This window comes from Centruroides sculpturatus, unplaced genomic scaffold (genome assembly GCF_000671375.1).
Source record: "Centruroides sculpturatus isolate CEXI.00-Female unplaced genomic scaffold, Cexi_2.0 scaffold2, whole genome shotgun sequence".
NCBI classification, from domain to species: Eukaryota; Metazoa; Arthropoda; class Arachnida; order Scorpiones; family Buthidae; genus Centruroides; species Centruroides sculpturatus.
The window spans coordinates 102,505-117,770 of record NW_019384369.1 but is presented as its reverse complement, the minus strand read 5'-3'; the positions used below and the strand labels follow the sequence as shown (position 1 = coordinate 117,770).

Here is a 15,266-nt window from a genome sequence, read left to right as displayed (position 1 = left end):
CATGACAAGGTCTACAGGTGAATATGCCATTAGATTTAACACCATTTTTTCTATATGTATGAGAAATACTGAGAAAAAAATGTGACACTGGGAGGTGAAAAATGACACCCATTATATCACCATAAGGTCTTGCCTATGCCAAAAGTGAGGTTAATAATGAGGTACTACAGGTTAAGGTCTGATTACAGAAATGAGGACTGACTAGTGTGAGACCTAAGACTTAATCATGATTTCACTAACATACTGCTTAACTTGTTGTTTAATTTCACGAATAAGTAACAGCCACAATTTAGTAAATGCTGTTATATTTAAAGTTAATCTTTCTGGCTACTTCAAAATTTTTAATCAATTGGACATTGGAGAAAATGACAGAAAATATAAATCTATGTATAATAAAGTTAGTGAAAAATTTTTCAGAAAAGAAAACAGTTTTGATAGACTTAATTAAGGCACATAAAACAATAGAGGATATGACATAAATTTGATAACTAGGAAAAAACATGCTTAGAAAATTCATAAAGAATTTCATGAATTTCCCCAAGAGTAGTTCAAAGTTTAGGGCAGTTTAATGTTTAATGTTTGTTACAATTGATATGTCATAAAAATGTTTCTATATAAAAAGTAATATATGTTAAATTGTGTTAAATATACATAAATCTATATTTTAAAAATTATTCCAAAGTTTAATGTTTGAATAAATTTCAAATGTTTGATTCCTTAATATTCTTTTTGAACCCTTTTACCTTGTTATTAATTCTTTGTTCTCATCAATTTAATCTGTCACAAATATCTAAAATAACAAAATACAGAAACTGGAGGGAATGTCAAAAAATAAATTTGTACCTTAGAAATCAACTTCAGCAAAATGTTTAATGAAACAAAAACATTTTCAACTTAATTTGATAGATCTTCATCAATTGAATAGTCCAAAATAGAAGATACTTGAATAAATAAATGAATAATTATTTATTTATTTATCAGAGATTTTTACCAAAGGTAAATTGATAGATTTGGCTGTCCTTATTTGAATAGTTTCTTGAATAATTGTAATAATTTTAGCAACTACAATGAAAAATTTTATTTGTATGTTAATATCTTTTTGTTATTAATAAATATTGACTGTAAAGATAACTTTTTATTGAAATTATACTTTATTTTATGTATTATATGTAATTTAAAATTATTCTACTTTATTAAGTTACTTAAATTATTTTACATCAAATTCTCTTTAGGTGGGTGCATGTATAGTTAATCCAGAAAAGAAAATTGTTGGTATTGGTTACAATGGAATGCCAAATAGATGCAATGATGATGAGCTACCTTGGGGAAGAGAAGGACCTTTCCTTGAAACTAAATATGCTTACGGTAAATATAAAATAAACAGTTTTTATGATTTTTAATTAAAATAAACTTTGATTATGATTATTGGCATATTTTAGCATACATAGTATTCATAAGTCATGAAACATTCTAAAATTTAATATTTATAAACAACACAACAGATACTTTGTCATTGAAATACACTACACTACAGATTTTTGTCATTGAAATAAGAATAAACTCTCCAAGTTTTTTTCAGTAATAGTATGCATGCATACTTGCTGTCATTTGTTGCTAGAAGGTGATAGTAGCAAATGTAAAAAGTCATTTTGTGTGTTGGAATATGCAAGAACTTTGTCTGTTGTGACTTTACAGTGACAGTTTTGAGCAGAATTCCATAATGACACTACCCTGTGTACTGTGTACACTGTGTACAATACTATCCTGAAATGGTATGCAAAATTCCAGGGGTGAAGGCTGTCTGTGCACCAATCTTTGTCCTGGACATCCAGAGCCAAGTGAACAAAGCATGGATCATATTCAACAAGCCTATGAGTGTAGCCCTTGCAAGTCCACTACAGATTCAAGTTTAGAAGTTAGTGTCTTGCAACCAAAATTCTGGTGAATTCTCTGCAAGAGATTGAACTAACATTCATATGAGAGAAAATGGATTATTGGCTAGATATCTGCCACATCAGAAAAGATGTGCACATTGAACATTTGTAACTCATGTAAAAAAACTTGAAGCATTTACCTTTATTTCAGTGTTAAAAATTATATCTGTTGTATAGTTTATAAAAAATAAATTTTTAAAATGTTTCACAGACATCTGTATTTTAACTATTATTATATATGCAACTGTAAATCATTATGTGTATAAAATATAATATAATTTATTCATTTATAGAATTCACAGACAAAAATACAAAATGTAACAAGCAATTATTTATTGTGACATTGTCATAATGCCAGGCTGCAATTTTTAATGTATTTAGTTTAAAACATGTGCTCTTCACCTCAAATTAGTTGTGGCTTGCCTCTGTACATCATACTTTTCCTTTAACAGTATAGTTGGCCAGTCATCTATCTAACACCTTACAGGGGAAAGTTTTTGAATTGAAATAACATGACTTCCAGTTGGCATCGGAAGTTTGTATATAGTTAATCAGGGCCTCATGCCCCTATGGTTTCCATATCTGGTCTCATCTTTCATTTATCTAATTCTGTTTTGGAGATTAAGGAAAGACAGATGTATGGCAGTGGGATTTTATAGGTCTAAAATTTTTCAAATTGCAGCCTAAAAAAATAAAAATGCTTAATTAAAAAATTTGAAAAAAATAAGTAAACAATCTTATTACATCATCTGAGGTTCTCTGAGATAAAATTCTTTATTTAACAAACATTTAAGCCTATTACCTTAGACAATCTTCAGGTTTTGTACTAAATTTTGTTCAAAATCTGAACTGAACTATTTTAATGTGTACAATATAGCTGAACCTTCAGATTAGTAACTTCTTCAGATTATATAACTTTTAGAGAAGAGTGTTTTCTCATGTTTTAATTCAGAAATATAAAAATACAATTGTTAATAGTGATTGACCAATTTTGAAATTAACAAATCAAATATGTATTCAATAAACATCTTGGGAATCTAAAGATTTATTTATTATACAGTAGACCCCCCTATAACACAGGTTCATATAATACGGATTTGTATAACACAGCGAAAAAATTGTGATCGTGTTCCTATAACATGATAAAAGAGGCTCGTATAACATGGTAAAAGAATGAGACAGATTGTCATCGCCAACTTGTGTCGCGACAGGATTGGTCGAATCTGGACTAATAGTGGACATTGCACAAACCGTTGAGTTTAAACAAGCAGCGGACCTACTAAAAAACATTTATTATTCAACGGCCATAAAAATGATATTTCTATTAATGATGTCATCAAAGTTCAGCGAATTTTTCACAGAAAGAATAACTTATCAGGAAACGTGTGACTGCCATCTGATGAGCCGCTCCACGACAAAAACAAGCTTATGCAATGGTGTCTTCGAACGGTGCGCACTCGATAAGTATTCCTACAATTTTTTGTTTATAGCATAGTTTATATGGATTATTCCCAAAAAATTATACATGTTTTGGAAATATTCAAGTCAAATTAGTCTAGAATTGATTAATTTTATGGAAGAAAACCTTTCAAACAGCCTTACCCCATAAACTGCACATGTGCCAGGCTGTGATTGGCTCATGTATTTAAGTGACTCATTTTTCTGTGTTATACAAATCTGTCTTATATGTACCCATGTTATAGAGGGTCTACTGTAATACATTTAAATATATCTGTAAAAAAAAGAGAAAGAACAAAAAATATGTTTATAAATTAATAATAAAGTTTCTATTTAGCTATTTTATCAAAACAATTTATAAAAATTTTTAAATGCAATTCATTAATATGCAGATTTTTGTATTGGAGGAATGAGAGAAAATTTTATTTCAACCTGACAAGAAATTCCAGCAATTAAATATTGTTGAAAACAATTTGAAACAAACATAGATTTTCTTTTTTGGTTTTTTAAAGTAAACTTCAGAAAAAGTTCACTTGATTTTAATACAAATATATGTGTTACTAAAAGAATAGTGAAATAAATATCATCCAAAGGTTCAATATTATTTTGTCTGAATGAATTTTTTAATGGTTTTATATTTTTAAGGCATACTTGATATACAATAGATCTACATCAAATTCATTGTAATTTTCCATCTTGATTTTAACTTAACAAGCTGTTAGAAATATTAATGCTGAAATCTGATCTTTAAAATCATCATAAGTGTAATTTTTCATTTGCATTAAGAAAGTTTAATGAAACACCTTTAATTGTTGAACAAGTTTAATAGTAATAATTTGGTATCTCAATTATCTGGCATAACCCAAGTCTGATTGACTGTATAGTTCCATTTACATGTAAATGTTAATCATGTTAAACATCCTGTTTTCCTGTTTACTTAGATTTTATTTCTGTGTACAGTGTTGTGTGTCAGTACATTGTATTATTAATATTTGCCTATCTGCCTTCAAAAAGAATCAGTACCAAAAGGTCACAGGTCATGTCATTCATTGCCTTCAGGCCTCTACACTCTTAGTAATTCAGCCTCTTACTAATCTGGCACTCCTCTGGCCAAGGAATGGCTGATTTAACAAGAGTCTAGTGTATTTACAATTACCAAATGATAAGAAAGAAATATTCTGATAATATAAATATTTTAAATGATGATAATTGTAAAACAGTTTTAATTTCTGTAATGAATTAGAGATATACAGAATAAAAAAATGCCACTTTTTCCATTTAAAGGTTTCAGAAGTTTAATAAACAAAACAAAATATATAAATGTTGTGACAAGTTATAAGTTTGTCAAAAGTTTTCTCTATGAAAATAACAGAAGATAATGTTATTAATGAATATAAACTCTAAATATTGTCATTAAAGATTAATTAATTATAAATTAATTAGGCTTTAATGACAGAATGACAGGATATTTAATCATGTATATTGTACGTAATCATGTAATTATGTATAAATTATATATCATAACTTAATTTTATATGAAAAAACTTTTGACAATTTAATGAACAATTTTTTGCTTAAAATTTAAATTTTTCAATAGCAATGTAAACGTATTTATCAATTTATATTTAAAAAGTTATAGATGAATTAATGATTAAATATTTTATCAGATATTTTAAGAATGAGATATTTAAAGTTATCTTAGGGTGCGTTTACTTCTGAGTTAGCAGTGCTAATTCTGATAACCGGATGTGACGTCATTAGCACGTGTATTCGTGCTTGCTTGTCCAATTCGAAAGTGAACACATACGCTAACAAGAAATATGGCTGGAAACCGCCATATTTCTTGTTAGCGTATGTGTTCACTTTCGAATTGGACAAGCAAGCACGAATACACGTGCTAATGACGTCACATCCGGTTATCAGAATTAGCACTGCTAACTCAGAAGTAAACGCACCCATAGTGTTAGTCATTAAACTTATAAGAATGTTATCACTTTCCTAAAATATTAATGATGAATAAATATATATGTTATCATACATGAATTTTATAGATTTGTTATCTTCAAAATTTAACAATTTAGAATTTTGTAACCGTTTTTATTCAGAATTAAAAAAAAAGAAATTTAAATATAAGTTAATACAAGATGTTTTATAACTTTTAAGTTTATTTAGTTTATCTGTATATAATGCATATTTGGTCATATTAATTTTAGATTAATGTTTCTTTAATTAAAATTCTTTAAAAACTATCAAATAATAATATAAAATTTTTATTCACAAAATCTTTACATAAAAAATTAGAAAAAGTCAGAGAAATAATCAAACTAATCAGAAAATAGTAACAAAACAATTAGAAAAACTGTATGAAATTCTTTATCTTCTTTAGAGTCTATTAAAATCCATAAACTATTTAGATTTTAGAGGCATTGATGAATTGTAGTAGTGTCAGATTTTTGCCCAAATCCAAGCTTTCAAACTAGTAAAATAATTTTAAATAATTTTTATTCATTACAAGTTCAATATAATATTTCCAGTCATTCATGTTAGTTTTGCATGTTTGTCACCAGTGGTGCCTCAATATTCATACTGTTTTGAGTTCTTTTGTGTTTTTGAAGATTATTGGTAACTTATTATTGTTTTAATTAAAAATTAACAGTTTATTTTTATTTTTATAATGTATTATTAATGTTTTCAATCTTCAGTCTGCATTTGAATATTATTCTGATGCACATTAACATTCTTGTTTGAGAATGTGTTAGAAATACTATTTATACAATGTAAAAGTCCTGAAGGTAGAAAGATAACAACAGTAATCTTATTTTTTTTTTTTTGTTATTCAAGCTTCTTGTTCCGTTTTAATATCAATTGAAGGATCTAAAGCAGGGATGAGCAACCTTTATCTATGTAATGGCTGCATTCAAAATTTTTACACTGACGCAGACCACATACAAGAGAAAAGAGGGGAAAATGTCAGTAAATCACAATTATTTATTCATATATAGCATAGGTATACTTAATTTAGCTTCTGGAACTAATGTAAACATAATATATTGGAAATATTTGGTTAAATATTAATCACTGCTAGTTTTAAATTAGTTTTGATGTGTCTGTTAGCTGGTTTCTTGTTTTAATTTTTACTAAATTCATTGTGGAAAAACTATTCATATACATAAGTTGTAGAAAATAACGTTTGAATTTTTGTTGCATACTTCCTTAAGCAGGAAAATTGATATATTTATTCATATTTTTTGCAATGCGGGCTGCAAAAAACATTACTGTGGGCCACGGTAATATTTTTGTTTTGTTTATTCCTGTCATCTCCAACATCTACTGTTTGATAAGTTCATAACAAAGTGACACTATTCTTTAGATCCTTCAAGTAATCTTTTTAATTAATAATCAAAACACAAAAGGCATTCATATCAGTTCAAATACTTTAACAATGTGTAGGATGATGACAAGGAGATAGAAAATTTATTTTTTTATTAAAATAACTGATATGTTTGAAATGAGACATTTATATCATAAATTGTACAAAAGAATATGTAATTATTATCCATATCAATTCCTCTGTTTTAATGTGAAAATAATAGTAATATATATAGTATATATGTAGAAATAACCCATACAATTCAAAATTTGTTGGTGAAGATATTGTTCTTGTCAAGAGATAAAGCACTATGTAAATAGGTGGTTCAAAATCCTTGTTTTGCTTTTTGAATCAAATGAACACTTATTCTGTGAAATAATAAAATTACATGTGATGTAGACATATCAAAGAAACACAGGATTTAAATCAAACTACTTGTTACTATAGAAAAGAGAAATTACAAGTATTTTGAACCATTTATTTACATATTGCTTTATCTCTTGATGAGAACAATGTTTATCCCAACAAATATTGAATTGTGAATATTGTTTCTATGCACGTATCTATTATTACTTGTTTTGAATAACAACTTATTTTAATTAATTTCACACATTCCTTATGTCTTCCATCAATACTTTATTAAAAACAAATGTTTTTGGCCTAGTTTATGGGCCTGCTTCAGGCCCATAAACTGTAGCCTGAGGCCAGCTCATTACAGCCTAGTTTACATCTTCCTGCCTTATTGTATTAAGAACTTTTTAATGAAGTATTGCTTGAATATGTAAGAAAGGTGTGAAATTAATTATTGATAAGTTCCAGCGTTGATAGACACATTACTTATTTTAGTAAATTTATATGATTATAATTAACTACCATTTTAAAGACGGTTACAATTGTTATCCTTCTCTCATTTCAAACACAACTGTTATTTTAGTAAAAAATAAATGTTTATCTCTTGTCATTATTCCTTGCCATGACAATTTTGGATTGATTGTATTATTTAGGCCAAAATGTATCATGAAGTTTTCTATTTAGGACAAATTTTATCAAAAGCTGATATCATTATTATTATTTTTGGTCTTATAGTTATAACTTTTCATATTCAGTTTTAATGTACTTTTCAACTTGTTTATCTCCTGTTTTCTGCTAGCATTTTGAATAAATTTGCTCTTAATATTTTGTTATATTATTATTTATAATTGTACTTCTAATTTAATCACAAATTCTAAACTTTCATTTAATTATCATCTTTCAATGCCATTTTTTAAAATAATATCTAAAGATATAAATTATATACAGTAATACCTCGACTTATGCAAACCCAGAGTTAAGCGATTTTCAAATCTCGTCAATTCGTCTTTTGTTTGAGCGCCACACATCTCTTTATTACTCACTCCCCCCACACTATTGTTCGGCTTACATGTTCAGACGTGTCGCGCGGAATCGACGCAAAGTTACAATTTATTTTGTGTTATTTATTTCTGTGTTTGTTATATCTACAGAGACTTGAGAGACTGTGTGTGGTGATTTCTTGTAACCGTGAACGAATCAAAAGATGAGATAAGATTAACGAGAACATTTATTAGCTTACATACATCCAATTTGGATTTTACACAAATTGCAAAATTATACCCCGACTTACACGAATTCGACTTACGCAGTTATTGCTTGGTCCCACCTATCGCGTAAGTTCGGGGTATTACTGTATACCATTCTCTATGTTATTTTTATTCCTACATTTTTTTTTTTTATATTAACATGTTTCATCACTAAAGCTTAAGATTGTTTAAATTATTTTAAAAATAAAAATATTTTTACAAATTTACAAAAAGTTCATATTTAACAAGTTGTAACAAAATGTTTTATAAATTAAATTTAGAGAATTTGACAGGATTTAGCTTCAAAAAGACAGAAAAGTTAATATGCATTTCTATTAATGAATTATTTAGAAGAGTAGTAAATATTGACATAAGAATAAGACAAACTTTCTTATTTCAGAATCATATTTATTTGTTAATCTAGTTATAATGAATAAATATATAGACTGACTCAAACCTTTTATATCAAATAAAGTTCAATATTAGTAAAATGTTAATCAGTTCATATAAACAGAATTTTACAATTCTTAATTTTTTATTGTTCATTCTTTTCCTTTTGTGATAAATATTGAATAAATTTTAGATATTAAAATATTTAATGTATAAAAATGTTATTATGTAACTGGTAACTTTATCATTTTAAATTAGAAACTACATTTTTTTTAAATGCACGAATATTATATACTATATTGGAGTATTTCTATAATTAGATATTACAAATCTATTTATTATTTTATATCATTATTATTACCAAAACTATTTAAAAAATTAATTATTTTTAATTAATTAATAAAATTAATTCTTTGATGTTTAAACATTTTTAGTAATAATTTTTATCAGTTATATAGTATACTTGTATACTATAGTATGTAGTATCTTGCTAATATAAACTTTCTTAATCCAAATTAATTTTATTTGTTATGTTATTAAATGTTCCAGCCAAAAGTAAATAGGCTTCATAGATAATTTTTTTTAAAAAACATTAAGAAATTGTAATATTAATATTTACCACATGTTTTAACATAAGTATGTGGCTGGATGGGCACGTGGTCAAGGTGGCAGCCTACCACTCTGCCATTCTGGGGAACCCAGGATTAAATCTGGACGGGTCAAAAAATCCCCAGGAATTTTCGGGGAGTTGGTCCGACCAGATATGTCAGCCCTCATTCCTCACCACCCTATTGTGAGCCTGGACAAACCCATAATGGGCTTGCTAAATGAGGCCCTCTTAGTGCCCACAGAGCAGAAAGTGTTATAAAAAAAAAAAAAAAAAAAAAAAAATACATGAACTAAACAGTGAAAAATTTGTTTAAAGTTACATATCTGTCAGTAGTTCTTTCTTATTTTCATTATATAACCTTGCTAATCTGAATTTTCTGTTAATCCAAACACTTTCCTACGATAAATTGCATTATTAATTTTATTTGCTTAATAGTTAATATATTTATGTTTTATTAGATTGTTAATTTATATTTTAGTTTGCCATGCAGAGATGAATGCTATTATGAATAAGAACACTGCTGATGTCAAAAATTGTACCATTTATGTTGCTTTGTTTCCATGTAATGAGTGTGCAAAATTAATTATTCAGTCTGGAATTAAAGAAGTTGTTTATCTGTCAGATAAATATCACAAGGAACCAAGTGCAGTTGCAGCTCGCAAACTTTTTGATATGGCTGGAGTTACTTACAGGTAAAATTTTAATTTTATAATTTTTAAATACATTTTTTATAGATATGAGTGTATATATATATATTAGAGTGATCATGAAATACTTTTCTATATATGAAATGGTTAAATAGTGTTAACCATTATTTAACCATTTTATTTAACAAACATCCTTATTTAATATCAATAATTTCTTCATGAAAATTTGATATTCTGTATGAAAATGCTAACTGGAGCCTGTTTCTGATTAAATTAACTTGGAAAAAACCAGATACACAGATTTTCTGTAGTTTTTAGAGTGTAAAAACAGTCAATCAGTAATCAAAAATGCTGTTGAAATGAACAAATATTAATTTATTAAGAAGTGTTAATGTAATATGTTTTAATTCAAGTATTAATTTCATATCTTGTATGTGTAATGCAATAACTATAAAAGTTTAAAATTACAGGTATACCTCAGGTTATGTTGTTCTCAATTATATGTCATTTGTCAAAAAATATTCAATATATGGAAAAATAAAAATCATGTCATTTTATTCGACTTTATGTCCATCTGCCACAAATATTGAAATCGTAATATCACTAGAAAAGTGTTAAAGCACATAAAATCATATTAAAATATGTACATTTACAGTAAATGTTAGTATAATCATCATAAATCCTAGAGAATGAAACATGAAAACATCTGTGTTTCTGTGTTGTTGTCTTATTTAGCGGTCTTTAAGTGCTCAATATTGGTGTTTTCCACGGTAGCTCCAATATCTACAGTTTGGCATCATTGTCAGTCCCACTCAATATTGGTAAATTTAATATAAATTAGTTTATTTTCTACTGTCACAAGATAATTGTAATAACTGTATTTGTTATTTAACCTTACAAAATCATCTTATTTTATAATATCTTAGAGCAAACCACATTCACAAATAAAGAGTCAGCAATGTACTGTAAACATTGCAAAATTGTAAACATGTACATTTACAAGTATGTACTGTACGTACATGAATTCGTAAATTTAGATTACTTTTTTCTGTGCTATATTAAACACTAAAATTTATTTGTTTGTAAGCTTAAAATAGATTCTTATTAACAACATATTATTAAAAATGCATTTATAAATAAAATACAGAACTGGGAATGGTTATTTGTGGTTTAGCCTAGTGACAAGTAAATTTGGAGAAAAGTAAATTCGACTTATGTCGTTTTACGACTTAAGTCGCTTCTCCTGGAACCAAATGTAAGGCAAGGTATACCCGTATAATGTGTTTTTAATGGCTATGGCCTTATATTTTAGCTTTTCTTTGGTCTTAATTTTCTGTCCAGTCTTGGAAAAAATTTAATACCTTACAACATCAACTTAAAATTTCAAACCATTATCCTAAAACAATGAAAACACAGTAAAATACCTATAAATAGGTAACAAACTGTTGTATTAAGATGTAAAATGCTTGTAATTAAACAATTAACCCAGTTATTAAGTTAACAACCAATTTCTTTGTATGTATGGCATGTAAAGTCAATGTATCATATACTATAAATATTACTTTATGTTAAATGCAACATATAACATACTGTGTACTGAGTGAGTTGCACACTTGAAGCTGAAAGAAGGTTGAGGCAGTGTAATTTTCAATCTATAGGATCATTTTAAGCATTTTTGAGACACAGATACAGAGCAAAAATATTAGATATGAGCAGTGAGATGAGGCCCTAAAAAGGCAAAGTTTTTGGTTATCATCAGATTACTCATGTTAATATGGTTTGTCCACAAGTCTGAAATTTTACCAATTGTTTTTTGAAATGTTTCCTGCAAGTTGTTTTTTTATTTATTGAGTTTTTGGAACATAAATATTAATTTTTTCTGTATAAACATTGATCAAAAACATTGTATTGAATGATAAGTATTTTCGAAGGAGTTTGGGTATTAAAAACCAAGAGATATTCTACCAGTAAAACATTAACAGGGTGTATGTTCTGCAGGATATGCTACAGTTTATTTATTACAAGCAAAACAATTTTAACTTTAAAAGACTAAAAACTATAGTCTAATAATAGTGTAATTTTATAATTCATTTAATAGTATGTCTATTTCTTTATTTTTAGTTAATGAATTTTTGATATGGTATTTTGAGGTAAATTTCTTAAATACATAATTGTATCAATAATTAATTTTATTATTTAAATATAACAATCTGTCCAGCCAAATATTTGCCTTTTGTTGTTCCATTTACTTTTTTTTTTCCTTCTTCTTTCTTTACAGTAACATACTTGTGATGACTAGTTATATTTGTACTAATTCACAATATATTTAAATTACAATGCACCACACTAGGAAATAGTTAACAACTTACACAGAACCAATAACCAGTGTGTTATAGTGCCTGAAGAACTCAAAAGTTTGAAAATATTTGTGATAGTTTTTGTTTTTGTTTTTATTATTTCACACTTGTTATTGGTTCTATGTATGTTGTTCACACTATATTTATATTTATTTGTTTTTTTTTTAAGATAAATTAACAAAAATTATTGGGCTGCAATTTGAAAAATTGTAGACATATATTTCCACTGTCATGTGTCTGCCTGTCTGCCTTTCCTTAATCTTGAGAACATTGTTAGATAAATGAAATTCAGGACCAGATTTGGAAAGCTTAGTGCAAGAGGCTCCAAATAACTATATATGAACTTCCTATGCAAATCAGAAGTCACGTTATTTTAATTCAAAAATTTTCCCCTGAAAAGAGTTAGATAGATGACTGGCACAATGCTCTTGCTAACAGAAAAGTATGATGTATTGTACTGTACAGGGGCAAGACAATACAGTACTAATTTGAGGTAGAGAGCATATATTTTAAATTAAATAAATTTAAAATATGATTAAAAATTGCAACCTGGCATTAGGACAATGTCACAATAAATAATTGCGCATTTCTATTATTTTATATTAAGAAAATATTACTACTGCAGAAGCCATTTCACATAGAATTTTGTTGTTTAGGCTTCCACTCCAAGATATTTTACACAGCATTAAAGAAATCTGATTTTAGATTTATGAATTTTTTAAATTTTATCAATAAAAATTCTTCCAAAAAGGCTGGCACAACTTTATGAAGTAAATGAAATCATTCAAAAAGATTTGATTTATTTCATTTTCATAATAAATAACACATTGCTTTATTTGTAAATAATTAATATAATTTATTTGTAATTTATAATTACTATAATTCAATATTTGCAAACAAAGCAACGTGTTATCTATTAAATTTCTCTTTAAAAAGTTTTTATATTCTTTAATTTCTCTTTAATTATTGAAATATTGAATTATATACAATACTTGACTTTAATTTAATTAATTACTGCTAATCACTAAAAACGTATCTCCAGAAAAATATCTTATAATACTATGCATATGTAGCTAGAAGTATTTCTAAGATTATCAGCACAAAACCTTTCTCACTAATTTCTAGCCTTATTAACAGGAGTACAAACGTTTTCGGCCCTCTTAATACCCGAGGAAGGCCTATTAAGAAGGCCGAAAACGTTTGTACTCCTGTTAATAAGGCTAGAAATTAGTGAGAAAGGTTTTGTGCTGATATCTTATAAATTTTACGATTATATAATAATATACCATCTTATCACTTTGAGGGATACGGATTCAATAATTTTATGGCTAGTTTAGGGAAGGAGATTATTTTTTATTTCTCTTTCATTCGTTAGGTTCCATTATGGATTATGCCATTTGTAATGGATTTAAACAAAGCTGTGTCATATAATTCTGGTGTGCCTCATTGTCTCATGTGGTTGATCAGTTGCACAAATCAACTAATCAGTCATATTGCAGTGATGTGACAATATGTATAAAGTGAAACACAGAGGAACATAAGAAGCATATCAAATCTAAATCTAAAATCAATATTATAAAATTTTATAATATGAAATTGAAGTTCATGAATGGTCATATCTTCAGTTTTGATCAAACATTTTAGTTAATATTTTAATAATTATTAACTTGTAATCAGGTTTGGTTCTATCTATATTATTTAAATATATAAAACAGCATCAGATATAGATACATACATACATTTGTATAATTCGTTTAAATGCTTGTGTTGCTGAACTGGAGGGAATAAAAACATAATTTCATTCAGATAACCCAAAGCAGTGTATGGCCCACATTGACATATACTTTGCAGAAAGTTTCTAAAATATTGGGTTGTTCGGAAAGTAATTTTGTTTTTTTTCCATGGGAAAAAAACAATATTTTTATAATAAATAAATATTTTATTGAATTATATATTGACCATTTTAGTCAAATAATGTTGTCGTCATTTCTGGTAATAGCATGATTTCACATTCATAAAAGTTTTGATCATTGCTTACAAAAAATTGATCCAAGTGATTTTTGACATTGTCATTTCAAGTAAATGTCTTACAGTTAAAAAAAATTGTATAGACCGGAACAAGTAATAATCTGAGTGTGCTCAATCTGGCCAATATGGTTGGTGTGATAGCACCTCCCATCTAAGTTATAACAGTTTCTGACGAGTTACCAAACTTGTGTGAAATTTGACATTATCGTGGTAAAACACTACACCTGTTTTGTTGATCAATTCTGGCTGCCTTTTCTGTTTGATGATATTACTCAATTTGTTTACTGGATGGCAGTACAATTTTGAATCTATTGTTAAATTGTCTGGTAAAAGCTCCAAAAAAAAAATTTCCTTAAAATCCCACCAAAGAGAGCATCTCTCATTAAGAACATGTAGAACCCATATATCAAGCTTTGAAACAAAACCAATTTGTTTCAAGTAATCATAAACAGTTAAATTTGACAAATTTAATCTCAGTGATTTTATGTGTTGTTATTCAGCAGTTTGCTTCAATCAATACCTTTATTTTGTTTTCATTGGCTTCAACTGGCCATCCAGAATGTGGTGCATCTTCAATATTGAAATTGCCAGAACGAAATTTTGTAAACCAGTTTTGGTACTATCGTTTTGTCAATACATCTTCTCCATACATGTCACACAATTTTTTTTCGCTTGAACAGCATTCTTACCTTTTCGGTAATAAAAGAGTAAAATATGCCGAAAATGCTGCTTTCGATCTTCCATATTTGATGGGACAGAAAAAATAAACAATTGCACAAAATCAAACAAAATTTTTTACAGATAAGCCTTAAAATGCTAGCTGTCAAAATATATAATGATAATATGGTTTAGAATGAAAATGGCGGAAAAAATA

General features: G+C 27.3%; 1 protein-coding gene across 4 annotated transcripts in view; it reads left to right on the top strand.

Annotated features, from left to right (window-relative positions):
- LOC111613633 (deoxycytidylate deaminase-like) overlaps positions 1–15,266 on the top strand; it is a 94,477-nt gene that overhangs the window by 27,979 nt on the left and 51,232 nt on the right. For all 4 annotated transcript variants that reach the window (XM_023354989.1, XM_023354997.1, XM_023355007.1 and 1 more), the window contains exons 4-5: positions 1,233–1,365; positions 9,839–10,052. In XM_023354989.1, coding sequence (XP_023210757.1) covers positions 1,233–1,365; positions 9,839–10,052 — 347 coding nt within the window. The remainder of the gene's footprint in view (positions 1–1,232; positions 1,366–9,838; positions 10,053–15,266) is intronic.